The sequence below is a fragment of the Lepidochelys kempii genome, chromosome 1 (assembly GCF_965140285.1).
Source record: "Lepidochelys kempii isolate rLepKem1 chromosome 1, rLepKem1.hap1, whole genome shotgun sequence".
In the NCBI taxonomy this organism is placed as follows: domain Eukaryota; kingdom Metazoa; phylum Chordata; order Testudines; family Cheloniidae; genus Lepidochelys; species Lepidochelys kempii.
Window position 1 is genome coordinate 190690872 of NC_136380.1, and position 27814 is coordinate 190718685.

Consider the following 27814-nt stretch of genomic DNA (forward strand, 5'->3'; position numbering starts at 1 on the left):
TTACATTGTATATCTGTCTTCCTGTCAACAAATTTTCATTATGAAAGTATTCTAGGACTTTTTTTTTTTTTTTTAACAAAACAACTTGTGTTTCTTTTTTCATTAGCAGGAATGCAAGAGCATCAGGTTTGACATACTGACTCCCTGGGACCACTTCAAAGCCAGCAGAGGTGAAAGAACTCTGCATCCTCTTGTGAAAGAGTAGTTAAGTTCTGTGCAGGTTTATTTTGTGCAGGTCAGTCACATAAGACCATGGCGAAGGTCCTGTCCACCTCAGGCAGGCACCGAAAATCCTCAGGCATTACTTTGTGAGGATAGGGAATGTTGTGTCTGATGGCCTCTAGCCAAAATTTCCTCTCTTCTTCACCGTACAGCAAGGTCTGTGCGAGTTGGCTGCTGCCCTTCACCCCAAAAGCAGATGCATTTCTGCCATGTCGTTATATAGAAGGTTAAGTCCTTTTGGAATATTCAAGATGAAACAATATATAAATAAGATATTATGGAAGCTTCATGATCTGGAATACATTTGCCTCTGTAGACTTATACATTAATGGGCTCCACATGGGTCCAGATGCCAGAGGTTTGTGCAAGCAGATATAACTGCAGGCTTGGGCCATACTGGATATTGTCCTAGTCACAAATTAAACCTCAAATTTAATGATCGTTTGACAGCATCTGGTATACCAGTTCACAACTCTAAATCCAGGCTACTTGGACAAATATTTGGCACAGATGCATGAGTACAGTGTATTAAAAATAAATAAGAATTTGTCAATATGGCTTACAAATGCCACCTAGACTACGTTTTTTTTAATTTAGCTACATACATAGGCCCCCATGCTTTCCCCCTTGCTGGAAGTACTAAAAGTTCATGTGGCTGGACACCAGCAACCAGAGTGAACTCATCGGAAATGACATTGGCCAGTTCACTTATATCTACAGGCAGAACATTACTGCAGGAGTTTAGGATATGACTGATTACATCACTGTTTTCTGCCTTCGAGAGAGTGCACGTAGAATAGACCACAGATCCTCCAGGACACAAGGCTTTAATGGCAGACCTGTAAGTAACCAAAAAAACCCAAATTTAGATCTCTCAGAGTTATTAAACATAACCAAATGGGGGAGGAGGGGACCACCAAAAAAACCCCCAAAAACACCACACCTACAGGAAATAAACCTTCATCAAATTGTCATAACTGAGCATTTCATTGATAATCAGATAATTACCTGTGTTATGTTCTGCTCTCTCATTTAAGTGTGTATTTTCAAAGTACCCTATGATATTCTTAAAGGCATATAATAATTTACAAGTAGCATTTTAATATATGATTCCAAGCGTACTTCAGAATGATCATCTTACCAACGCTTAACCAGTACTCTTTGGACCTGATTTTCTAATGGGCATGCACAACTGCAAGTGTTGTGATTGTGCATACAAACTGGGTGACAGAACATACAAATGGCCAGCTAAATACCTAGCTGGCCATTTGCACATGCAGACACCAAAATGAACATGTAACTGGAGTAACAGCACAGAATTATTAGGCTTGCAGTTTGGCATGCATTTCTGCAAATCAGACTTCCTGCTTTACTTGAAAGGTACCCTACTACTGTATCATCTTACAATCTCCCTATGATGGGTCAATAACTCTGTTTAGTAACATATTTTGGGGCTGATCCAGAAGCTTTTCCATGTATTTAACAGCTGCAAGATTGGGTCCTTAATCAGCAAATGCTTTGTCTAATCAAATGTCTCTAATTGCATGAAAGCTAAACGTTAAAATGCACAATCGCTCTGTTGACAAAAATAAAACCATAGCAATTACATACAATCTCAATGTTACAAATGGCATCTGTTATTTTTCTTCAACCTCCAAACACAAGAAAAAGAAATAGGGACCCTGTTTGCTTTCAATTAAAGCAGACATCTTATTAAGGGGGAGGAAAATACAACACAATAATTTCTTAAAACGCTGAAAGGAGATCTGTGAGGCACATTCAACTACCACAGAGTAAATGTTATGGGAGCAAGGGGAAAAAAGCCATGCTACAATACAACCTATTTTTTCCAATCCTGTAGCATTCTTCATACCTAGCATCCTTAAATGTTTAAGAGAGTGACTTTTGTTGGTAAAGCTGTTGTCCTAAAACCATCTCTCTTCTAGCAATTTTCACCCGAAAGGATCCTAAGAATGATTTAGAAACGGATATGTAAACAGATCACTTCAGTCACTACTGGAATATGGCCACCTCTGGGTGAAAAGTGCCCACTTCAGTAGTTGGCAATACTAAACGCAAGTTTACTGAAGCATACCCTTCTCATTTGAAAAGGCAGCTGAATGCAATTAGTCAACGTGGAACAAAGTCCTCAACATTTCCAGAGGGCTATGCAAATATTAATGCATTTGAGTGGTCAGGACGCAGTTTTATAGCTCCTCTGGAAGACTGCACCTGCAGAGACAGCACTTTCTAGGACCACGCTGGCCTACTGACTCAGTCGTGATCCAGTAGGAAGAACGCTGCCGCCGCCACCACCTAATCCTGTGTAACACCATGGAGTTCCTTCCAGAGATCTCCTGCAAAACAGGCTTAACCAGACCGTGCTTCACTTTTGAGATCTGATGGGATAGGTCATATTAGAATATATATTTAATCCGCAGAAGATATTTTGAAAAAGTGGGAGTAAGCGATGTATGATGTCTCTAAGAAACAGTTATAACAACGTGGGGAAAAAGGGTTTCAACCATTTCTCTTTTAAAATACTGCTCTTGTAGTGTCATGGAAGAATAAAGTCATATTTTTGGTTTCCTGGCTTTTCATACAAAACATAATGATATTTATATCCTAGGAGCATACTTAAAACACTATTCAGCTAGATGCTTTGTTTGAAGAGGAAGTTAAAATGAGAGGTATAATTTCACTCTAGACCAATGGGGGGAGCTGTTCAGGGCAGCTCCCACTTGGCAGAAAAGTAATGCCACTTCGGAATGAGAACAGGTGGAGAAAGGAAACCGGACCTTGAAGAAAAGAACGGGCTTTCAACTTGATTGGGGGAGTTTCCCCCTTTATTGGTGAAACCTCAGTAAAGAGAAGCCCAATCCAAACCAGGTTCAGGATAAGTCAAGGGTTAGAGGAGCTCTGCAAGGAAAGGAAAGCCCTGCTCAAGGAAGCGAAGGAGGCACCAGAGAGAGCAACTCTTTCAGTGATTGTTATTACAGTAAAGTTCTGTTCAGCTTCCCAAGTGAGTGGGTGTTGCTGAGTATTCCTGCCAACCCTCCTTTCTGTTCAGAGTGCAATATTCACTCCCTTCCTCCCACAAATCCTATTTAGATTTGTTGCCAGAACGAACACATGGCTTCCTGTAGTTTAATCTAATGCAGTGCTAGCAAACCTGCCATTTCTGCACATCATTCTTAGCAGGAAAATAGGGACGTGAAGCGCCCGTGCTGGCGCCAAACACATTGCGACTTCTCTGTCCTTTCTCTCTCACCCCACCCATTTGCCTCTTCACCCTCCTCTTCTCTCTGCATCTGTCTCCATTCTCTCACCATCCTATTGTCTGTAAAAGAAATGGGGCAATGTTTAGGCCAGCCAAGCCACCAGAGTGCACCTGGACGAGTGGAGCACAGCTCACTGGAAAGCAGGGCAGGTAGCCAGCAACACACATTTGACTCCACAAATAAGCACGTTGAGGGGAGTGCTGTAAATTAAGTAATATTCTTTCCTGCTTAAGGACAAGTTAGACCAGGTGCTTTAGTGCCTCTGTTGGCTGCCTGTTCTGCTTTGTTTTCATTCTAGCATTTGCAATTTATCTTTCTGAAAGGAGTTAGTTAAGGCTCAGTTGGTAGGACTGTCTTCTAATCCAAAAGACTTTGTGATAAAGTCTCTCCTCAGAATTCAGGCTAATGTCTGACACTACAGCACAGTATTTTGAGAGGAGGTAGCACTGCTCACAGAGAACTCAGTCACTAAAAATCAAGTCCTGTCAGATGCTCAGTGCCCTCATCTACTGATACAATCAATGGCTGATCAAAAATAAAAATAAAAAAAGATAAGGCAGCGAAGGCACTTGTCACCTGTCATGAGGTGCTCTGCACCTTTAAGAAACGGGCTCCAAATCTACAGACATAATAGCATAGTTCACTTATACATCTACTACTTATTTCTAAAAATGTATGATTAAAATGGAAGCAATGTCTGGAGGGCCCTAAAAATACTTTGGTGAAAATGAAATTAAAGTACATTGCTTTAAAACAATCAGACTGCGATCATATTTGCTCCCAGCAATGCAGTTTCCTTTAATTATATTTCTTAAAACATCATAAGTCAACCTTTAGTAAAAACTTAACTATTAAAATATAAAACTAGTTACACTAATTGTGTTTTCAAAAATTTAAATCCAAGTTCATGTATTCACCATACCAGATTAAAAGTAGTATAAATTTGCACATAATTGAAATGGCTTGGAATTGAAGCTTTACTTCTTTATATTGAAGCCCTAGTTCAGTACAGGAGCAACTGCTACTTTAAGCCTTATTTTGACCTAAACTTTAAAGTAATCCAATATACATTCCTGTAAGACTATTTGTTTAAAAAGTCGTAAGAAAGACACCTGTGACTGCTTATTAACAAGGACGGGCAATTGTTAACAGGAGACTCTGTAGTACTTTTGTTGCACGTAATATCCCCATTTTTGTTCTATAGACAAGAGAAACTGTTAATAGCACTAACATTTAAATGCCTACTAACAAATCACTGCTATCAAAAGATGACCTGCACAGCAGCCTGCAAAGGCAGCTTCCTAGTTTGCCAAGTAGGTGCCTAAAATAATTACACTACTTCGGAAGAGCCAGCTTTTTGGGGCTTCAGAGGCTAACAAGCCGTTGAGCATGGAAATGTACCTATATTTAGGATGCTAAAGAAAGTAGCATGGTAAGTTGCTGAGGCTCAATTTTATCCTTTAACATGCTTCATTCACAATTTCCAGGCCTACTCAGAGATATCCTCTTCCAGGTAGCTACCACTTTCAGGTAAATAATGCACATCTGTAGGTGTATAGGAAGAGAAGCTGCAAAAGATGCCATTAGGTTTTATAACAGGAGGAGAACAAGCCGAGAAGGAAGGAAGAGAGGCACTGAGGAAGAAAATAAAATGTTTAGAGGCAAAAATAAATCCTTCCCTGGGTGTCATATGTTACTTTACAAGATATCGTAATAGTACAATTTATGGGACCCACTGTGATATCAAATACTCACAACCATTTAATCATGTTTTCAATCACTAAAGGACTGGGACATGGCAAATTAGATTTGAGGGAGACTGGCAGATATGTCTGTGGAAGTTTGTGTGATGCTTGCCCACACTATGCATGGCTTAAATAGTGATATCAACCTTGCTGGATAAATAAATTACAATATTTCCAAGACAGACATATGTAATAGTCAGGGCATAGCTGTATACCATTTTTCAGATGGATGTTTAGCAAACCCAGGTACAACTCTCATGCAATTAAGAGGAGTGTAAATTCCTCTATGGTAGAAATTATGCATTTACAAAGAATTCATTGTCACTCATTTTTTACTGAATATCTCTTTCGAGACAGATTTACTAACATGCATATTGAATTACAGCAGCCAGAGGTGGAAAAGACCTATTAAGGTCATCTAATCTGACCCCCTGCCAGTGCAGGGTTGATGGATGTGATTTTGAAAAACTACATCGTATTCTAACACATACTTAATGTTTTCTTTGGTCGAAGTCTCAAGATTCACATTAAATGTAACAGGAGAGGAAACTGACACTTAAAAATTAAATTAGAAATAAAGAAAAACAGAGCAATAAGATTACTTCAGTATCTCAAAAAATAAAAAGATCTGTTGTAGAGACATGCGTTCAATGACTCTAATACTTAAATGTCACAAAAACTTTGGCGTTATCTAATGCCAAAAGGTGGGCATTTCACACTAAAAGTAAATTAAACAATGTGATAGGCTGCCATTTTATCCCTTTTTTTAAAAAATGGCATTACAAACCCAGCCTTTTATAAAACAGACATATAAGTGGATATCAAAACAATATAATATTTCGTATTACCAATCCCACGTCCCCAGATGGCTCTTTCTGTGCATGATTATATGTTCTACATCTTTTTGGAAGGGTCAGTATTAATATCACTAATTTAACCATTTTCAGTGTTAAAAGAAAGATTATATGGGTTTCAGGGCAAGTTACAAAAAATGTAACATTTCAACAGTGCCATCTTTTGGTCACTAAGCAGAAAATTGATTTTTCTGGTTTTGATCAGGAAAAAAAAAAGCAAGGAATCGCTTCTAAACCATTCATGCAGCAAAGAATCTGAAGTCACATTTAATTCATCCACACCCCTTCTCATTTGAGATGAATCAGACCATGCATTCCCTTCCCCCATTTCTTTAAAAATCAAACTGAGCCCAGTCCTCCCCAGAGTCATGTCAGTTATATCCCATAGTTTTTCCAAAATCAAGCTGTCAAGGCCAGGGAAATTCCGTGTGTCTACAATACCTAATTCACAATATATTGTGATGACAGCAAGGCATGGGGATGGCGTGACATCAGTACAAGTATTCTCTCTGTGTCCCAAGCATGATGCTTTCCTCTCTCCTCATTACAGTGAGCTTTGCTGCCATATAGAGACAATGCTGTTCCAAACAATAATTAAGATAAAAAAAGAAGTTATATCAAGTAATTTTTTTTAAAAAGGAAAATCTCACCTGTTTTGTTTTCCCCAGCAGCCTGAACACTTTGAAAGACAACAGGCCCCTATTATTCTGAGGCAAGCCTGGAGATGATCCTCTTGCTAACAGAGAGCTACTGTATGTCATTTATAACACCAGAAATACAGAAGCCCTGTAATAGAGGCCGACTACCTGTTTCCTTCTTGCTCGCATGCCGGTTTAACCATCAGAATTGTAACAATCAGCTGTGTAACATTCAGATATTTTATTTCCATATTAAATGTCACACCTGGTTTGCAAGTTCCCACTCTGGGTTTCCATGCTGCCATCATTACAAGTGGCAGTGCTATTTTTAGCAAGACAGCCCCTACCAGCAGGAGGCATTCCACATATGCCACAGTCACAAAACTTTAATACTCTAGTCATGTAATCGTAATGGAAATGGCTTCTTCTCTTGCAAACTTTCAAATGCCTGAGCTGAATGAATGTTCTTTTTTATGCCAACAACTTAGTTCCCTAATTAAAAAACACCATGTTCGTTTACAGCCCAAGCAGCACTTCCTCAACAAGGGAAGGGAGAACAAAAGACTCACAAAATCTCCTAGGGACTTCATCCTGCAGCCCTAATTATTCCAGGCAGCACTACAGGTGGGATATTAAAAAGCCCCAAAGGGAGTTAGAGCTGGTCAGGAATTTTCTGACAAACAGATTTTCCTCAGAAAATGCCAATGTGTCAAACACAAAATGTTCAGTTTCAACAAAATTCCAATGAAACACATGCAGGGCTCTGTCACAAACTTGTCTGATTTCCTGCCAGCTTGCTCGGGGACCCTGGGCTTCCAGGGTCCACAGCTCTAAAGGAAATGGGTGACATGATGCATTACTGCAATAAGACACTCATATTTATGCTTCTAAGTCACATAGCGGCTTTTGAAAATCCCTCTCTATAATGATCAATGTCAGGATTTTCTATAAGAAAAATTCATATGTATCCACTTAGCTATGCAGTCAGTTTTCAAGTACAGTGAAACTTACAGTTTATAAGGATAAACTAGATTTTTCAGTCTTTTCATACTGAAAAACAAAGATGCTAACCTTCCATTCTTTTCTCTTTTTCTACTAAACTTAGGACAAGTGAAAAGCAGCAAACTGACACCCCAGGAGACTGAAAACTCCACGGTACAATCCTGCCCACGTGCTCTATCCATGCACTGAAACACCACCGCTGACACCCATGGGTATATCAACACAGCAATTAAAACCCCGCGGCTGGCACGTGCCGGCTGACTCAGGCTCCTGGGGCTCAAGCTCAGGGGCTGTTTAACTGTGGTGTAGATATTCAGACTTGAGCTGGAGCCCAGGCTCTAGAACCCCGCAAGGTGGGAGGGTTCCCAAGCTTTTAATTGCTGTGTAGATGTACCCCATACATTTTGTTCACCCTCCAGATGCGTTCAGTTCTTGGCCTCTCTGCTGAGACTAACAGTAGTGCCAAATTAATGCCAATTATGATATTTTTGTGACAAACACACACTTGTTCATTAGGAAATTAACCAATTCCTATTTAAACACATCACTGAACGGCCTTTAGACAGTAATACAGTAGCTTTGATGTCACTCCTGACTTCAGCTGGACTTGAATGGAAGGGCTAAAGGTGAAGAGCCCTGTATCCAACTGCTACTCTCTTGAGCTACTCAAACGACTGAGATACAGACCTTGTGAAATATATTTATTTTCTGGAGTAAATTCACTGCTGTTAATTGTCACTTATAGTAGTTTTACCCTGGCTACACTGGGGTTTGTGCTGGTGCAGATACACTGATGACAGTTCGCTGATGGCTAAAATAAGAGCAAATCCCCACTGGAGATAAGACCTTATCTGGTTAACTGAGTGAAAGATGACTTCAAGAGGACTACTCATTTGCTTAAAATTAAGGACATGCTTAAGTGGTTTACTGCATGAGGACCATAGCCATCATCTGATCAAAGAGGGACAACTAACTGTAAGGAAAGGCTGGTGTGAAACGGATACAGTAGAACCGCAGAGTTAATGAACACCAGAGCTACAAACTGACTGGTCAATCACACACCTAAAATGGAACCAGAAGTACATAATCAGGCAGCAGCAGAGACAAAAAAAAAAAAGAGCAAATACAGTACAGTACTGTGTAAAACAAACTACTAAAAAAATAAAGGGAAAGTTTAAAAAAATATTTGACAAGCATATTTCTGTGCTTGTTTCATTTAAATTAAGATGGTTAAAAGCAGCATTTTTCTTTTGCGTGGTAAAGTTTCAAACCTGTATTAAGTGAATGTTCAGTTGTAAACTTTGGAAAGAACCATGTTTTGTTCAGAGTTATCAATATTTCAGAGTTACGAAGAGCCTCCATTCCCAAGGTGTTCGTAATTCTGAAGTTCTACTGTACATGTAATCAGAGAAATCGTGTGACCCTCTTTAGCAACATATGAAAGAAGAGTTCAATCTCTGTACAAAACACTAGAAGGCAGCAACAAATAGCAAGACTTTTTTTAAAAAACAAGAGGCTTACAAAAAATGTGAAAGTGAAAAAAAAAACAGTTTTTCTCTTAAGTTTAAATAAAGCATCAGGTGAAATACTCACCTTAGTTAGGACCGGGTTTAGTGATCTGTGTACCTTGTACTGCCCAATGCAATTAAATGAGTGAGTTATAACTCCCAGAAAAAAAGATCAGAAATTAAAACAGTCAACCTTTTCTGCATTACTGGATGCTGCTCTAGTAAAATAAAGTATTTTACCTATTCACATAGAGACAGAAAATCCATCTCCCCTCTGTCTGAACAGAAAGCATGATAAAAAATGACAATGAGTGGAAAGCAGCACTGTAGTTTATTTCCAATCTTGTTAAGAAAATTCACCACCTCAATGGAAACGTGGAAATAACCTAGAAATTTTGAGGGGGGAAATATATCTGGTAATGTACAACATTTACTACATATTAAATGCCCTTTTTCATTAAAAATGAATAAATTCTTCAGTGAGACCACATCACTATTTTTCAACTGCTGGAGAAAGCAGATAAACATATAATAGCTGTGTTTTGAAAAGCAGTAGTCTGCTCATTCTCTTTCAGAGGAAAGAACATTTTCAAAAGGCTGGACTCAAGGGGACAGTGCAGGTTAGGTGGTATATTAGGTTACTGTACTAGAGATTCACCTGGAGAACGGTGCTGAAAATCCTATCTTATGGCACATGGGCAAATGATGAACTCATCCTAGTCCACCCATTTGTTTAGATCTCTAAGCCATTATTTAGCAATCTCTGCTCAGGAGAAGCCTAAGACTGAAGCAGCAAGAGTAACACAGACCAGAAGCTTTGTGAGGAAGCTTGTGCAGCATTTACCTATTTGTACCTGCATTTACCTAATGCTATTAATTCCCTATTTTTCTGAATTCACTCTTTTAAGTGAAAGCATGTGTATGCAAACTTACAGAAACAAGAAGTACAAGTGGTTTTGGTAACCTCCTGGCTTCCAAAAAGAGAGGCTAACCGAAACCATTTAAAATACCATATGATTACCAACATTCCTACTAACATTGAAGTTATACACACACACAGGCACATACACAATACTGCACTACAGCACTTCCGTTGCACAACAGTAATACTAAAAATACATATTATGGAGTACCTGTCACAGTTCCAGAGTTAAGGTTGAATAGTGCACTGCAATTCAAACACTTCATTACATACAAAGAATACAGCGTGTCCTCTCCAAAATTTCAGCTCTTATCCTGAATACAAGATGAATTTTCCAGAAGTTTACAAATAAATCAATGAGTGACTTAAAATTAAAATAAGACCTTTAAGAAATTTAGCATTCTCTGTCAAAACATTTTTCGAACAATCTGAATAAGACAGACTCTTCAAACTTCCAATATAGTTAAAATGCACTGAAATCCTGATCATTGGCTACATTTTTAAAAGGATTACCAATCAATTTTGGCCCAAACAACCTTAGCTCTGCTGTGCAATGACATCATAAAGCAAAAAGGGGTGGGGGGGGAGAAAATCATATTTGCCTTTAAAAATCAGTTCTCTCATCTGGGCCTGCAAACACTACTATACAGTAATCATAATTGTATGGTCATTACAAGTTGTTACTACAAGGAGGAGTTACAATTGTTTGGCTCTGCATTTCTATACCTTAATTTGAAAGTTGATTTAAAAAAAAATCACAAATTTTGGGCCAAATTTGATCTCACAGTATTAATTTATTTCATTTGCATTTCATCCATTTTATTATTATTCTCTTTCCTTCTATAGTTCATAATTACCGCTAAACAATGTAAATGCTCAGCCTTTACATAGAACTAATTAATCCTAATAAAATCTCTGAAGCAGGTAGGTATTTATCCCTGTTTTACAATTTGGGAAACTGAGGCAGACACTTTAAACAACTTGCTCAAGATCAATGGAAAAGTCTCCATGGAGACAGGATTTGAACTCAGTTCCACAATCTTAGTCACACACAAGCTGTCAGAACAAGTAATTGACAATGAGTAGACCAGTATTCTCTTATTATTGCTGCCACTGAATTGCTGACCCACCTTGCACAAGTCACTTAGCTTCTCCCTGACACTGTTTCATCCTTTTTCTTGATGGGGTGTTGTGAGAATTCATTAGTGTTTGTAAAGCATCCTGAGATAAAAGATACTATAGAAATCCAAAACATTATTAAACCATTTACTGAACTCACTGAGACTATGCACACGCTTAACTACCTTGCTGAATTAGGCTCTTAATCCTTGACATGCCCCTGACAACAGGAGCCTAATAAAAATGATTTACTCTCTAAATTCCAAAATCCAGACAAGTGAAAAATTACAGTGCATATGTTGTTGAATTTACAGTCTGATTGAGCCCATTGGAAGGAAAGATATATTAATATTTTTCTACTGGAAGTTACAGATCAAAAATATATTGTCCTCACAAATCCAAATGTTTGTTGCTGCTACTGTTTGAAGCTAGTTCACTGCACATTCAGCAGATGTGATGTTTTTCTCTTGTGGATTTAGGGATAACTGTATTCAATATAATTGGGGGTGACAGGCACTTTTTTGGCTTGCTTTTAAAAACCAGGTTCCTGCTGTCAAGAGTTTTCTACATCAGGATTATAATCCAGAATGATTTATACAAATTTGGAAAATTTCAGTGAATGATGTATGCTTCCTTTTGCTAGAAGTTCACAAATTAGATTTTACATGTCAAATATTGAAAAGAGAAAACCGAAGGAGGTCAGTGTTTCAAATGTGATTGATTTCTTCAAAGGAAATGGGTGACATGATGCATTACTGCAATAAGACACTCATATTTCTGTTATCAATCATAGGTTTCTGGAAGGCCTTTTTTCTCTGGAAGTCATGCAAAAGTATCTTACACTGTTCCTATGGAGCCTTCCATAAAAAAACACTCTTTAAAAAAAAACCGTTACTTTATTCCTCTCTCAATTTGCCTTGACAGCTGGATACTTCTGAAGTGAATCATTGTGCGCATTTAAAAGTTTAGTGTTTGATCAATAGCTATAAAACAATACACAGCTGCAGAAACTATTTTTTGGAAAGAAAAATAATTCTTCTTTAACCCAGCTCCAAAACATGTTCATTTTATTATACTGTCTTGCATTATTTAATTGTTCGTTTAATCTTTTAAAAATTATTTTCTAACACACATATACAAGGACAACAGTTGTATTAATAGTAAACCAATAGGAAAAAATATTAATTTTCATGTGGTTAGAGGCAAAAACTAAATTGCTGCTAAAATAATAAACTTTCAGGACTATTCCTTTTTCAACAAAATATAGTCAAACCAAATCTGAAAGGTATTGTCAAGGCTGAATCCCCACTCTGTCACTCCGAGTGCAGAAAGTGGGGGCCCGCAAGGATTCTAAAAATTAACACTTGCCACTCCGGGTTTGTATTAAACTCCCAAGGTTACAGCTTTTCTCTGGCCTGGGCTTGGTAAACGCTGTCACCACCCAAATGCAAAAAAATCCCTTGGACTCAGGAAGGAGCATTTGGGAATTCCTCCCTGTGGGGTACCTTCAAGCCCTTTCACACACACACCTCCGGGGAAGAGCTGAGAAAGACAACAAAGGAAATTAGCTGTTACCACCAGCTAATCAAACAGCATATGCACAAATCTCTTAGGACACCAAAAATCCAATCCTGTTCCTAAAAAGGGTGAATTTTATTAAAAACAGAAAGAAAGAAAATACATCTGGAACTTTGGCTTTTGCTAGATTTTAAAAGAGCAATTCCAAAAGTCAAGCACCCAAAATAGCTTTCTTGGGGGTTCAGTTTAAAGGTTACAACCAAACAAAAGCATCTGGGGTTAGCACAGAGGAATCCACAAGCCAATAAGAAATAACCCTAATAGCATCTTTTTAGACATTTCCTAATTTTCCTTACATATCGGCGGCTCCAGCTAAGTAGGTTCCAGGTATAAATTGATAACCTATAACAGGGGCGGGCAAATTTTTGGCCTGTGGGCCACATCAGGTTTCTGAAATTGTATGGAGGGCTGGTTAGGGGAGGCTGTGCCTCCCCAAACAGACAGGCATGGCCCAGCCCCTGCCCCCTACCCGACCCCCACGCTTCTCGCCCCCTGACAGCCCCCGGACTCCCCGCCTTAACTGCCCCCCACCACCCCATTCAACCCCCCCCTCCTTCCTGACTGCCCCCTCCTGGACCCCTGCCCCATACACACCCTCCACTCCCTGTCCCCTGACGGCCCCCCGCCGCCCCATCCAACCCCTCCTCTCCTTCTTGACTGCCTCCCCGGGACTCCTGCCCCCATTCAACTCCCGTTCCACACCCTCTGAGTGCCCCAACCCCTATCCACGCCCCTGACCACCCCCTGCCCTCTATCCAACCCCCCCCCCGTGCTGCTCCCTGCCCCCTTGCCACGCTGCCTGGAGCACCAGGACAGGCAGCCGCGCCATGCAGCACAGCGCATCGGTCAGGCTGGGCTCGGCAGCCCCCCTGCCCAGAGCATTGCACCGCAGGGCGGCATGGCTGCAGGGGAGGGGGGACAGTGGGGGAGAGGCTGGGGGCAAGCCTCCCAGGCCAGGAGTTCAGGGGCCGGGCAAGATGGTCCCGCAGGCCACATGTGACCCGCGGGCCGTAGTTTGCCCACCTCTGATCTATAATCATAACTGGCTTAAAGCTGCTTACAGCATTACTGCTCCATGTCCCTGAAGCCCAGAGAACAGCAAAGGGAAAGTTTCTTTCCCAATTTTAAAAAGTTCTACCTTCCCATTGGCTCTTTTGGTCAGGTGCCCACTACTTTTCTTTTACCTGTGGGCTTGTTAACCCTTTACAAGTAAAGCAAGCAGAGAACAGACCAAGAGGGATTTTACAGCTAACTGGCTGGCTGGGTGTCCATCAAAGGGAGCTACTCTCCACCCCATGTATCACAGGTATTGTGGGGAAGCTTGCATTGCTGTTTCTCATGCTCTGGATAAAGAAAGGGCTTCAGTTTTCTATACTGCTGGCCTATATAACCTTGTAGAGGAATGAAATTCCTTTTCAAGTAAAATGTATAGCAAGCCTGATTTCGATTAAATTGCAAATTTTTACATAAACACTACAATTTGTATTGCTGTTTAACCTCTTATTTATAGGCATGTGCCTCAAACCCTGCAAAGCTATAACAATTCCACAGCAGCAGCAGACAAGCTAAAAACTTATGGTTCAAGCCTACAAACACATGCGCTCACACGGGGTAAACCTACTGAGTTCGTGTATGTAAGCGTGGACAACACTGTGCCCTTATGCTCCTCCTGGAAACCGTCCAAACAACACAAACAGAGAGGCAGAACAATCAGAGATCTAGTGTGACAACTCTAGTGGTAACCATCACTGACTGGCGTGTTTGTCATCAAATTAGCCTAAAAGTGAACTTCAAGTGATAATTCTGCTGAAAAGTAACAGAGAAAAATGCCTGATCAGAATTTCCACGATTGGACATGGATTCAGACCACTTCACTGAAAGTGGACATGGATTCTTGCCGGGTAAGCAGGCATTATAAAATGTTTTTTAAAAACAATTATAAACCATACTTAAACCTCTGCTTAAAACGGGGAATACGGCCAGAATCAAAAATACCTCTAAAGCCACAATGAACTTTTTAGGTGCTCCCTCTGTCTTTGTTTCTGTATCATAGCAGGGTGTTTTGAATCATTCTGCAAATGAGGCAAGTATTAAATGAAGATGCACTCTTAATGAAGTCAATAGAATGGCACGGACTGTACGTCAGTTGATAATTTGGACCCTGGTGTTTGTATTGCAGTTCTACATTTAAATGATTCTACATTAACTCTTATTGAACTTTAAAATTTAACAATATTACAGACTGTAGCACATTCTGCACTTACAGAGTAGGAGGAGTACTGTACATGAAACTTGGATTTGGTTGCTCCACATACCGAATCTTGCCACAATATTATTTAATTTAATCACAAGAAAGCTTCTTTAACAGCTTTTCTTTCCACTTCTCACCTTAATAGCTGAACCTGTAGAGCAGACAACTCCTTCCTTTGGATGAGTCTAAGTGTAGCCTGCTGAATATCAGAAGAGAATAACCAACTTCTGTCATTTGAACACGGAGCATCCAGCAGTACCTGTACAGCCAATGAGTAAAAGAATGAACAAAAGTATTACCTGTAAAGAAGTTAACTATCTGTGCAATGCATCCTATTCGAAAGTATTGGAATATAATTTCTGTAGAAAATTTACAGCATCATTTTTTGCATTTTAGAAGCGTGAAAAAACAACCAGTTTAAAACATTTTACTGTTTTTGTGCATTTCTGAGACCAACCACACCCTATTTACTGCACCATGAATATTATTATAATTATCACCTGAATAGCTCCCACCCTTGATCTCCCTTGCTTATTCACCTATTTAAATGTTACAGAGTACTAACTGCTGTGCATTATTCATAATTCAATGTGATGAGTCAATAAGCAACATCATGTAACATATGCTCAAACACACATGCACGAAGTCTCAACAGTTCAAAGTTTAAGGTATGCAGAAAACATCTGGTCAACTCAGTAGACTCCTCCCAGACAAATCAGAAGGACCATCAAATGGAGAATAAGTTTTAACATTAAAATAAAAAGTTTCATCTTCCCTTCATGAGCATTTCACGGGACATGGTCAAACAGCTACAGATTACAGGTTACAGTAGGAAAGGAAGGAACAGAACAATAAAAGTATCATTTTAATTCCATCAGCCTGTCAATACATAATGGTTCTACCTTGTCGTACAATTCAGGATAGAGATCTCCCATCTGTCTCCCATCCAGTTCAGAGAGAGTAATTAAATTCATCAGGGGCTCTGGGATGAAGGATTCTAGTGTCTGCTTCAGCCACCTTGATCTCAGACTATCATACTCATTACAGCGAAGATGACCTAAACACAAATTAACTAGAATCAGTGCTCTTAAATTTTTATCCATATTAGAAGTTACAATTACGGATGTTTCAGTATTTCCCTGGGATTGTCAGAGATTATAATGTGTGTGCTTATATTACTGCACATTCTACCACACTGACGGATTTTTATAAACTTTCAACATGCTCCTAAAAGGTGATCCATAAATATTTAGTAATAAATACCTACAGAGTGGAAAACTTTCACAGTAAAACAAACTTAAAACGGTAACCCATATTCAAAGAGCAGTGGTATGAGTATTTTTCTGAGATCTTTCTACTGCTATGAGGAGGATACATGTCATTTTTTTAATTCATCACAAGCTTGGTCCTCATCTTATGTTCCCAAAGCATTTCAATTCCTCACCTACCAGAGGCTGGTAACCTACTTATACTGACATAAACACAGTTGCTTTTTTTATTTCTAGTCCTATAGCCATGACAATTACCCATTTAGATTAAACCTTGCTGTATACAGGCATTGCTCCAAGCAACAGAATCTCATTTTCCTCCTGCTCTTGCCCTTAGATACTCAATACTCCCATTCATTTTCCTTGCCTTTAGTCCCTCATGACACCACAAGAACCATAGCAGGCTGTGGATATGACCTATGTATACCATAACACGCACTCTCTTTCGGTTGAAATCGTCCTCCTAAAGCTTATTAATTACCTTTGCCAACAATCTGATCACCTTACAGCTAAGGTGTAGAACAACCCCCGGCACAAGTACTCCCTCCTCCAAAGATTCTCACTCTGCTAAATGAACTTGGGCCCATCCCTTTTATGCACCATCTACACACCCTGAGATTGCTTTATGTTCTTGTCCAGCCAACCCTGTGCAATTAACATACCGTATTATCACAAAGATGTAAAAATATTTGACACTTGGAAAAAGCTTGTTTTCCTGCACTAAGAACTCTGATTAATTTACAGTTACAGGAACATGCTTGGCAGCAGTACACGATTCACAGAGTACATTCTAGACAGGAAGAAAAAGCAGCACCATTTGGTTTTTCAATCTGCATTAATATGAAGCCCATTTACATAGTCACATGTCCAAGTTTTTGTCCTTACTAATACTAGGACAAACTGACTTCACAATATTCTGATTTCAACAATCTGAATCTACTGAGTACAGCGTCCCTTTTAAACTAAATTTTAATCTCACAACATACACAAACATGCCTTCTAATAACTTTGATAACTGCTCCTGGAACCTGATTTCTGTATTTTAATTGGCACAACAATAAAATACATTACCTGGCCAGGCACACTGCAGCATAGCTATTGATTTACCGCCTGGAGCAGCACACATATCCAAAATCCTTTCCCCATCCTTTATTTCCAATGCCAGCACCGGCAGAAGTGAAGCAGCATTCAGCAGATAATATTCCTTGAGTTTACCAATCTGGTGTTTTTGTGCAGGGAATCTTCCAGGAGTTCTACTGATGTAACATTTTAATGATCCTGGGAGATAGGGTAAGGTTTCCTGAAAGAGACTACGATACCCCTTCAAACGCAAGTTGTTCTTCAGTTCAGAGGAAAAGCTGAATTTATTAAGCAGAACAGCATATTGCCAGCACAATGGTGATGTGAGCACCTCCCTGGAGGTTTAAAAAGGAAAAACAAAGCAGAGTTATATTTAATAAGTGGCAGGTTACAGTTAAGTTTCCATAACATAGCAAGCCCTTCATCTCAGGGAATTAGAGCAAACACCACAGCTAGGTTTTGTGCTCGCCCACAGTTATGGTATTTTAAGTGTGTTCCGGTGGTTTGAGCCTATTTCCATAGGTTAATTATGAATTATGTAATGAAGAATTTCCTTCTATAGTTTTAAATGTGTTACTTTTCAATTTCATGAAATATCCCTTTGTTCTCATGTCAAGAGAAAGGATAAATAGGGATACTTGGTTTACCTCCATTATTGTTATATACAGGAACTCAGGAGTGTACAAACATAGAGAAGCTGTGAACTCATTTGTAAAAAAGACAGAAACAAAAAACCCTAATGCTGCTCCCAATTAATCTTTCACCTTGCTTTTTTAAATCAACCCTTCATGTGTTCTTTAATAACCAATGTATAATACTGTGGCTCTCAGAAATAAAAGGTATTTTGCTCCATACTAAAACTTGTCACATAGTAAATGGTCTCTGCAAATAACGAAATTTTCATGTCTGAAATCGGGGGCTGGGGGAGGGAGGGGAGTTTAATGCATTTGGTTTTCACTGAAAAGGATAACAGTGTTTGCTGATTTGGAATCCTTTTTGCATTCTTTGAAAAAAATAAAACCAACAGGGCTTTGTTAGCATTTACATTTTGGGAGACATAAGTCAAACAATGGACTGATCTGACTGATACTGACTAGCTGAATCCATAAAACTAAAAAGTGACTCCAAGAGCAGATCAAATGGGCACTAAAATCAACACACTTCATCCAACATCCATTACAATCTTCTCTGAAGAAGTTTTCTGAAAATAAACAAGCAAACAAAACAAAAAATAAACATTACAGATGGTCTTTTAATACTAGGGAAAGTTAGCAAATAAATCAAATGCAAATCTGTTTATATATTAGGCTCCCCAATCTTCTTTGAAAACTGTTAGAAAACAATTCGGAAGGATGTGGTTTAACAATGTGACTAGCCAATGAGGACAGAGACAAAAAGCATCTGATAAGCAGCTCTGACTTACTCTAAAATATTGGGCAGCACTATCCCATCGTGGCTTGGCCCTGTCCACATGGTACTAGAAAACTATCTAATGAGAACTATATTCTAATTATGTTTTGCCATCCTGCCAATTTAGAAAATAATGTTCTCCAACTCTACCTCTAAGGGGCAGATCTTCAGTTGTGTAATCTGTGAAAGCTCTGTTGAAATATCTTGGGGATGTCACGTAATTTCTATGTGACTCCGTTTTGCCGTTTGTAACATAGGAATAATGATCTCACCACAGGATGTAGCAGGAGAAGAAGCTGAATAGTGAGAGAATGTTATTTTAATAAAGCAGAGCTCAGAAAAGTACCCAGGGAAATAAATATAATTAATGATAAATCAAGTTACTTTTCGTTCTGTAATTGGAGTGATTCCTCTTTTGTACCGGTGAATATTTCTGAAGTTCATTTATCTTTTTTTGGTCACCGTCTCTGATATAATTATTGTTTCCTCATTTTTCAGTAAATTGCTACCGAAATATAAAATATGAAACTCGCTGATGCATCTCCCCTCCTTTGAACACATAAAGGGTTTTCCGTAGGCCAAATCCTGGTGCTACTGGAGTCAAAGCAAAAATCCCATTGACTTCAGCCAGACCATAATTTGGCCCAAAGTATTGTGAGGAGGAAAGAGAAGGAAGAAAGAACAGAAAGAAAAAAGGAAATCAGGAGGGAGGAGGAGAAAAGGAAAAAATATATATTTATTTCTCTTTACTTGTTATGGAACGTTACAGAGAGACGAAGGAATTGTTTATCTTATTTCTCTTAAAACTGGCTGTATTCACAATTGTTTTGCTTTTTTGACATTATTCAGACATGTTCAAGATAAAAATAATAAAAGCTATTTTGTTATGAAATAGTCCCTCATTTTAACTGTTTTCCAGTTTGTAAGTCTGTCTTGAAGGTCATCATGACACTCACTGATGAAGCAATTCAAGGCTATGACTAATACTTAGCTTTCAGCTCATACTATCGTCTCTTTTTCTTTCCACAACTAAGCGGAAACTAAGTGAGTTATGGTTATGGATAAGGCATCCAGCCTTTATATTTTCAATTCCTTGAGGGGATTTGTGCAAGTGGAATAATGTCCCATCAAGAATGAAAAGATAAGATTCCATATGTTAATAAAAGGGTCATGTCACCTAAACTGTATCTCTACATCAGGCGATGTGATCTTTCCTGCACTTTCCCTCATTTCCCAGATGCTTGACTAGAATTACTAAAGACAAGTGCTCATCTATCATTCCATGCTGGTATCCTAGTTTCTCCATAAAATAATCAGAAGCACAATTTCCAGTTTGTATGAATTCTATATAGTTCTTTGCAGTTATTTTATGGGGTCATAAAAAGAGAAAAAATAACCTGACTGTGCTCCATGCCTCTCCCAGCTCCTTCATGTATTGCTTCTCAAAGTGATCCAGAACAACTTGGCAGATCTGCTTTTGAGGCTTCCCTTCTGATTTCAGCTTAGAGGGAGGGGGAAAAAGTCACCATGAAAAACTATAAGCCTAAGATTGCAGTACATCAGATTTTAAATACATCTGTTTGGATTAATAATGACATTAAGGTGCTCAGGTACCCCATTGATGGGCATGGTATACATATTTTCAGGGCTGGCAACAGGAATTTTGGAGCCCTCTGTAAAATATGATGTATGAATACCATCTCTCCTGACCTGTGAACAAATCATCCAAACTGTATGCTTAAGATGCTCTGTCCCTGTGATTGCCAAATAAATTACAAGGATCCTGGGGCGCCAACATACCAGGAGCAAAATAAACAAACCATCATTAAGGAGATTATATCCCTAGAAAATTAGCACCCCTGCCAAGGAACCCCTCTCAACGTATCTAACTAAAAGACAGATGTTAAAGTGCATCCTTGTGCAAGTCATATGGAATCCAATCCTGCTTTGAAGAGTTATAGTAACTGCTTTCTTCTAGGAGTGAATAAGAATGGTAGAATTAATTCAACTGTTCGTTTTGTTTGTTTTACTTACATACACAAAGAAAATTCCTAGCAATATTTAGGGACTCATTCTACAGAATTAATCCACTGAGGTAGCTATTTGGTCTTCTGTACCAGATTAAGCTATTTAAAGAAGTTCTGCAAAGGAAAACACTGGGTTTGTGCTCTTTTTTTGCTTTTTTCAGGAATTCTGTGCCAAAAATATAAAAATTCTGCGTATTTTATTCATAAAAAAATAAATGTGGAGACTCCAGCATGGCAGTGGGGAGGACAGGCCACCAGCTGCATGAAGGTGGGAGGCCACCCTGCAGCCCTCGCCCCAGGACACGGACTTGGTGGTGAGGCTGCACCTGACCCTGACACAGTGCAAGAGCCGGGCCTGCCCCAGAAGCACCCCGGGCCCTGTCCCCCTGCTCCAGATGCACCAAGATAGCAAGTGAGAGGGACAGACACTCACACATCCAGGTGTGGGACAGGCAGGCTCAGCCTACGCAGGAGCCAAGTGTGGAGGGGCTTAGTGTGGGGGGATCCAGGTGTGGGGAAAGAGGATTCTGTGTGGGGCAATCTGGGTGTGGGGGGAATCTGGATTCACAGTAGAGGTGCCAACCCTCCAGGATTGTCCCGGTGTCTGCAGGAATTAAAGATTAATCTTTAATTAAAGATTATGTCATGTGTTGAAACTTCCTGGAATACAACCAACCAAAACTGGCAACCCTAATGCACAGGGACTAGTTGTGGGGTCCAGGTAAAGGTAGTTCGGGCTCAGCAGGGCAGGTCTGGGTGTTGGGAATGGGCTCAGTAGGGGGGTCCGGATACTGGGGGCTTAGTGGGGAGGTCTGGGTGCAGCTGGTTGGAGCTCAGTGGGGTGGGGGTCCAGGTGTGGGGTGCTTGTCAGGATGACCCAGGTGCAGGAGGGTGGGACTTGTCTGGGTGGGGGTTCAAGTTCGGAGGGCTCAGCGGAGAATAGTCTGGGTGCAGTGCTGAGGGGCTGGATGCAGGGGCTTGGGCTTAGCCGGGGGAGGGAGAGGAGTTCAGGTGCAGGGGGGGTCTGGGAGCTAGGGGTGAGGCTCAATGGGGTATGTGGCTGGGGGACTTGGTAGGGGGATTCTGGGTGTGAGGGGTTGAGGTTTGTTGTGGGGGGGTCTGGGTATGGGGGGGTCCAGATGCATCGGGGTTGGGCACATGGGGGAGCAGATCCCCATACAGTGACTCCTCCCCCTGCAGCTTAGGAGCGATTGGGGCAGGAAGTGCCGGGGGGGGAGAGAGGGGTGGAAATACGGAGCTTCCTGCATTTCCTCAGCCACTCCTTGCAGGGGAAGAGGAAGTCCCGTCCTACCCAGCCCAGCCGGGACTAGCAGATGAGTGCTTCCCTGTAGTGATTTACCTCCACACGGGCTGGTCTGGGGGTGTGTGAAACTACATGCCCACACTGCTGTGGAGGGGTGCGTGACCGCTCTTGCAGCTTCCCTTTGCTTCCCCAGCATTTTTATGCGGGGCAGCAAAGAAATCTGCCAGGGACATGAATTCTGGTGCAGAATTCCACCCAAAGTATTCTTTAGGCCAGGGGTAGGCAACCTGTGGCATGCGAGCTGATTTTCAGTGGCACTCACACTGCCTGGGTCCTGGCCACAGGTCCGGGGGATCTCTGCATTTTAATTTAATTTTAAATGAAGCTTCTTAAACATTTTAAAATCCTTATTTACTTTACATACAACAATAGTTTAGTTCTATATTATAGACTTATAGAAAGAGACCTTCTATAAACATTAAAATGTATTACTGGCACGCGAAACCTTAAATTAGAGTTACTAAATGAAGACTCGGCACACCACTTCTGAAAGGTTGCCAATCCCTGCTTTAAACTATATAAAGAGGGGACTAAAAGGCTGGAAGGAAAAGTGCTTTTAAAAGAGGAAGGATTGGGGTGGTTTTTTTTTTTTTTTTAAATAGAATTGAGGTCTTGTGTTCCATTTCCCTTGGAAGACTACGGATGACTGGAGAACTAGTTGGATTAGTAAATCAAACCTACTATGGCAGTGAAGCTTGAGCGATTGAGAGAAGAAGGGATTTTTAGACAGCCTGTTTACAATGTTGCTTTTGTTTGTGCGCATTCGTTAAGCATGTGCGTTAACAAAAACATCTAACACATAATTAGGAGGAAAAATCTCTTGGCTAAAGAGTCAATACTCCTGCACCTTCAATTAACAGATATGAAAACTTCTCTTTCCAGTTCTGTGGCTCAGCAAGGAGACCTCCAGCAAAAAGCAAGAAAGCAAAACTTGATAATTCTAAGGCATAAAAAAGCCAAGAAAATAAACTGAAGAAAAAAATTCATTTTTTTCAGGTCTTCTTCATATCTCATAAAGATACAAAAATAAAAACCAGCACCAACATATTCTTTCTCCTTCCTCCCCTCCCCCCCCCACACTTTGTAGATCACCTTTAAGCAGGAAAATTGACAGAATTATGGAACCAACATAACCAATTTGTGCAGATTATTATTATTTTACAGAGATGTGTAACGGGGCTGCATATGTGTATCTGAAAATATAATCTGAAATTAACAGGTATAGTTGAGAGCATAATTACACCAGCAGAATCTCTATCACTGGTGATAATACAAAAGAAAAGAGTTTGACTGTCAGGCTATTTATCTACACTAGAAAGGGTTGTACTTGTTTTCAGCAATGATGCAATTATATTTTTGCTGAAAACTGTTATAGATTTTTCTTCCTTAAAACATAAAGTACATATGTGGGGCTGGTATGTAGGGGGGGGAAATTTACTTGCATATTAAGTAAGTCTTATTTAAAATCAGAGTGGCACACTGCATATGGACCTCCACATCGTCATTTTAGAATGTCACTTTTCAGGGTAGAAATATACTTGTAAGTACCCAATAAAAAGCTAAGCATAGGAGCCCTGAAGTATATAAGGAGGAAAATAAAAACACAGTTATTTATAAAAACTGGCTACTGTTTACAAAAGCTCTGTAACGCAGTCAGTTGGTTTAGATTTTAGACGCAATAATTTAGGACCAAATTGCAGGCAGAGAGAAGTGGCCTGATACACAGGAGCTGGGATACACCTACATTTCTTAATCTGCTAGTTCTGTGATGTTAAAAGTTAAGGCCCCAGTCCTGCATGTGGGTGGACCTCTGGGCCTACGCAGAGCCCCTGAAGTCAATGTGGGTCTGTCCAAAGGGTACTCTATGCAGGAGTGGGACCCACAATATCTGAGCTGGTTGGAATATTTTTGACAGCACACAGAAGTGAAGACCACCAAAAAATGTCAAGACCACTTTTTCTATTTTCTGGCCCACTGAGCCCCAACCAGCTTCACCTGGACCCCCACCCAATCAAGCCCCACTCCCCCAGCATCCAGACACGCCCCCACTGAGCCCCATCTCCCCACACTCAGACCCCCCTGCTGAGCCCCAACCTCCTTCACCTGGATCCCCTGCAGAGTCCCATTGCCTCTGCACCCGGACCCCCCAAACAAGCCCCTGTGCAGCCAGATCCCCCACTGAGCCACCCACACCCAGACTGCCCCCCACACAGAAACCTCTCACCCCACACTTGGATCCCCCCACACTAAGTCCCTCCACACTTGGATCCTGCTGGGCTGAGCCTGCCCACCCACACCTGGTGCACCTGGCACAGAGGGGCAGGCCCAGCCCTTGCATTGTGTCCGGGTTGGGTGCAGCCTCACTGTTGAGTCCCTGTACCGGGGGAGGTGGGGGCTCCAGGGTGATCTCCCATCTCAATGCAGCCAGTTGGCCAGTGCTCCCTACTGTCATGCTGGAGCCTCCACATTTATGTATTGACAAATAAAATATTCAGAACTTTGCAGAATTTAAAAATATTGTGCGCATAATTTTTATTTTTTGGCACAGAACTCCTTCAGTAATAAAAAAATCAAAAGTCAGGGCCCTCCAAAACCATAAGACTGGCTTAAAAAAATCATGAACCACTAGTTTCAAGTAGCTTTTCCTCCACCTCCTTTGTCAGGGCTTTTGTCAACACAGGGAAATTTGCCAGCATACCTATAATAATTATACCAGTATGACTTTGTGTGTGGACATTCTTATTCTGCAAGAAGACTATCCACTCAGGGAGCTACACTGGTAAATGGTGGATGCTGTATAACTTGAACTGCTTAACTGTGAATTCGGTGTAACTGTAGTCTTTAAGCCATGATTTGAGGACGCCGATAACTTAGCCAGAGGTCAGGGGTCTATTACAGGAGTGGATGGGTAAAGTTCTGTGTCCTGCATTGTGCAGGAGGTCAGACCAGATGATCATGATGGTCCCTTTTGACCTTAATGTCTATGAGTCTGTAACTATAGTAGAGGTTCTCAAACTGTGGGTTGGGACCCCATTTTAATGGGGTTGCCAGGGCCAGCATTAGACTTGCTGGGACCCAGGGCTGAATCTGAAGCCCAAGCTTCACCCGGCGCAGCAGGGCCGGGATCTACCCCCCAACCTCCTGGGTCATGCAGTAATCATGTTGTCAAAAGGGGGTCGGCAGCGAAATTAAGTTTGCGAACTCCTGAACTATAGAAATATAATCATACCAGTACAGGTAAGCCAATAACTTTCCCACGTAGATGAGCCCTTGCCCTCTCTCTACTGCACACAGGAAAACTCAGAAAAATCATGTGATGTTAAAGAAAGCTCCCTGTTACCCAGCTCTGCCGACATGCAGCATTCAAAAATCATGAGTCAAACTCTAAAAATTCATCAGAGTGGCTTACCAAACCCACCACCATTTCAAACAACAAAGTTGGGGCTTTTTTTTCTTTGCTTTCCAAGGCCCCTACGCACATTTAGATCACAATATAAAAGCTTAATCCCACAATCAAGAATAAAAGGAGTACTTGTGGCACCTTAGAGACAAACAAATTTATTTGAGCATAAGCTTTTGTGAGCTACAAAGTGAGCTGTAGCTCACAAAAGCTTATGCCCAAATAAATTTGTTCGTCTCTAAGGTGCCACAAGTACTCCTTTTCTTTTTGCTAATACAGACTAACACGGCTGCTACTCTGAAAACAATCAAGAATAGGGCCCTACCAAAATCACGGTCCGTTTTGGTCAATTACACAGTCATCGAATTTTTAAAATAGTAAATTTCATGATTTCAGATATTTAAAACTGAAATTTCAGTGTCATAATTGCAGAGGTCCTGACCCAAAAAGGAGTTGGGGTGGGGGACAAGGGTGTATTATTGTAGGGGGGCTCAAAGTACTTCCTTACTTCGGCGCTGCTGCCTTCAGAACTGGCCAGCTGGAGACCGGCGGCTGCCTGCTCTGAGCCCAGCGTCAGCCAGAGCGCAGAAGTAAGGATGGCATGTTATTGCCACCCTGACTTCTACACTGCTGCCCTCAGAGCTGGGCCCTGAGTTGGCGGCCTGACAGTGGCAGCTGCCAAGTTCTGAAGGCAGCAGTGCAGAAGTAAGGGTGGCATAGCATAGGCGCCGATTCCGTGGGTGCTCTAGGGCTGGATCACCCATGGGGAAAAATTAGTGGATGCTACACACTCACTGGCAGCCAAGCTCCCCCTTCCTCGCCTCTTCCCCCCAGAGCGTGCTGCGTCCCCACTCCTCCCCAGCGCTCCCCCGCCCCCCTGCTGCTGCCACCTAACAGCTGTTTGGCAGCGCTTAGGACTTTCCGGAGGGACGCGGCACGCTTTTGGGAGGAGGTGGAGAAGAGGCGGGGCAGGGAACTGGGGGCAGGGGTGGGGCCAAGCACCCACGGGGCAGAGGGGAAGTTGGCACCTATGTGGCATGGTACGGTATTGACAAGAGCTGGGCGCCCCGCCAACAGCCACCACTCTCCGGCCACCCAGCTCTGAAGTCAGTGCAGAAGTCAGGGTGGCAATACCATGATCCCTGTAAAATAAATTTGTGATCCCCCCCCCCCCCGCCAACTCCCTTTTGGGTGAGGACCCCCATTTGAGAAACGCTGGTCTCCCATGAAATCTATACAGTAGAGAGTAAAAAGCACACAAAAGACCAGATTTCACAGAGGGAAGACCAGTCTTCATGGTCCCCGACGCATTTTTCATGGCCGTGAATTTGGTAGGGCCCTAATCTTGAAGGCCCAGGGGGAAAAAAATGGAAATGAACACCAAGGTTGTCACAACCTCAGGAACTGGCGCTTTAAAAATAAAAAAAATAACATACTCCGCGCGAGTCTAGCCGTGGAGATGGCAACCCTGGGAGGGAGCGCTCACTGCAGCAGCCCTGGAGAAGAGGGGAGAGGTGGGGCGAGCCAAGGGGAGAGGAAGAAGCGGTGCTGAACCCTGCTGCCGCTCTCCTCCCTCGCCCCCCGCCTGCCCACTAACAGCTCGGGGGGGGGGGGGGTTGCTCGGGTCGAGCCATTTCTCCCCCGCTCACCGCGCTCCACTCCGGACTCTTTGCAGAGCGGAGGCCGACCCCCCTCCGGCGCTCAGCGGCCCCGCCGGCCCGGCCCCAGCGCAAGCTTGGGGGCGCAGTGGGGCAGGAGGAAGGGCTCTTTCCCAAGGGCAAGGGGGCCCGAGTCCCTCCCCAATCTCCGGAGCTGGCTGTTGCCACCGCACACTGGCCCACCCCGCGCAGCAGCCTTCCCGAGGCCCGGCCCCCGCCTCTCACCCGCTCCTGGGCCAGGGAAGGGGCCCCCCGCGGCCCACAGGAGGCAGCGAGCTGGCGGCGCAGCCGGGCTGGGGCGCGCAGCAGCCGCCGCCGCATGGGGAAGAGGCGCCGGGCCGGGCGTGTGGGCCGCGCTCGGGGGAGGGGCCGCGTGGCCGGCTGCTGCGCGCCCTGGCGGGGGGGGGGGGGGGGGGGGGGGGGTCGCAGAGCGGGCGGGGCTCAGCGCCAAACAGCGCCGCCCCCACAGAGAGGACGCAGCCGGGCCGGGCCGGGCGCTCAGCTGAGCTCGCTCAAGGGCTGCGGCG

At 42.0% G+C, this 27814-nt stretch overlaps 1 protein-coding gene across 12 annotated transcripts; it reads right to left on the bottom strand.

The window, feature by feature from the left end:
- NSUN3 (NOP2/Sun RNA methyltransferase 3) lies at window positions 1–27653 on the bottom strand. 12 transcript variants are annotated; one of them, XM_073305467.2, is made up of 9 exons: window positions 27513–27565; window positions 19263–19499; window positions 19029–19174; window positions 18630–18669; window positions 17460–17803; window positions 16023–16177; window positions 15258–15379; window positions 973–1061; window positions 1–436 (listed from the first exon to the last, which is right to left on the bottom strand). In XM_073305467.2, the coding sequence occupies exons 4-9, from the start codon at window positions 18632–18634 to the stop codon at window positions 237–239; spliced, it is 915 nt and encodes a 304-aa protein (XP_073161568.1). In that variant the 5' UTR covers window positions 18635–18669; window positions 19029–19174; window positions 19263–19499; window positions 27513–27565; the 3' UTR covers window positions 1–236. The 12 variants fall into 12 exon arrangements, with proteins under 12 accessions (XP_073161568.1, XP_073161577.1, XP_073161549.1 ...); XM_073305476.2 differs by lacking the exon at window positions 27513–27565 and adding an exon at window positions 20276–20365 and having other exon boundaries at window positions 19263–19383; XM_073305448.2 differs by lacking the exon at window positions 27513–27565 and adding an exon at window positions 20276–20364.
- Window positions 27654–27814: the final 161 nt, after the last annotated feature.

Bases quoted from the DNA above. Each gene is read 5' to 3' on its own strand.
- NSUN3 (XM_073305397.2), bottom strand. From the start codon at position 27,608: ATGCGGCGGCGGCTGCTGCGCGCCCCAGCCCGGCTGCGCCGCCAGCTC. The intron at 1,062-15,257 runs GTGAGAAGTGGA...GGTTACTTACAG, and splicing joins CTACAGGTTCAGCTATTAAG to GTCTGCCATTAAAGCCTTGT. The intron at 437-972 runs ATATCCTAAACT...CTTCTATATAAC, and splicing joins AAACAGTGATGTAATCAGTC to GACATGGCAGAAATGCATCT.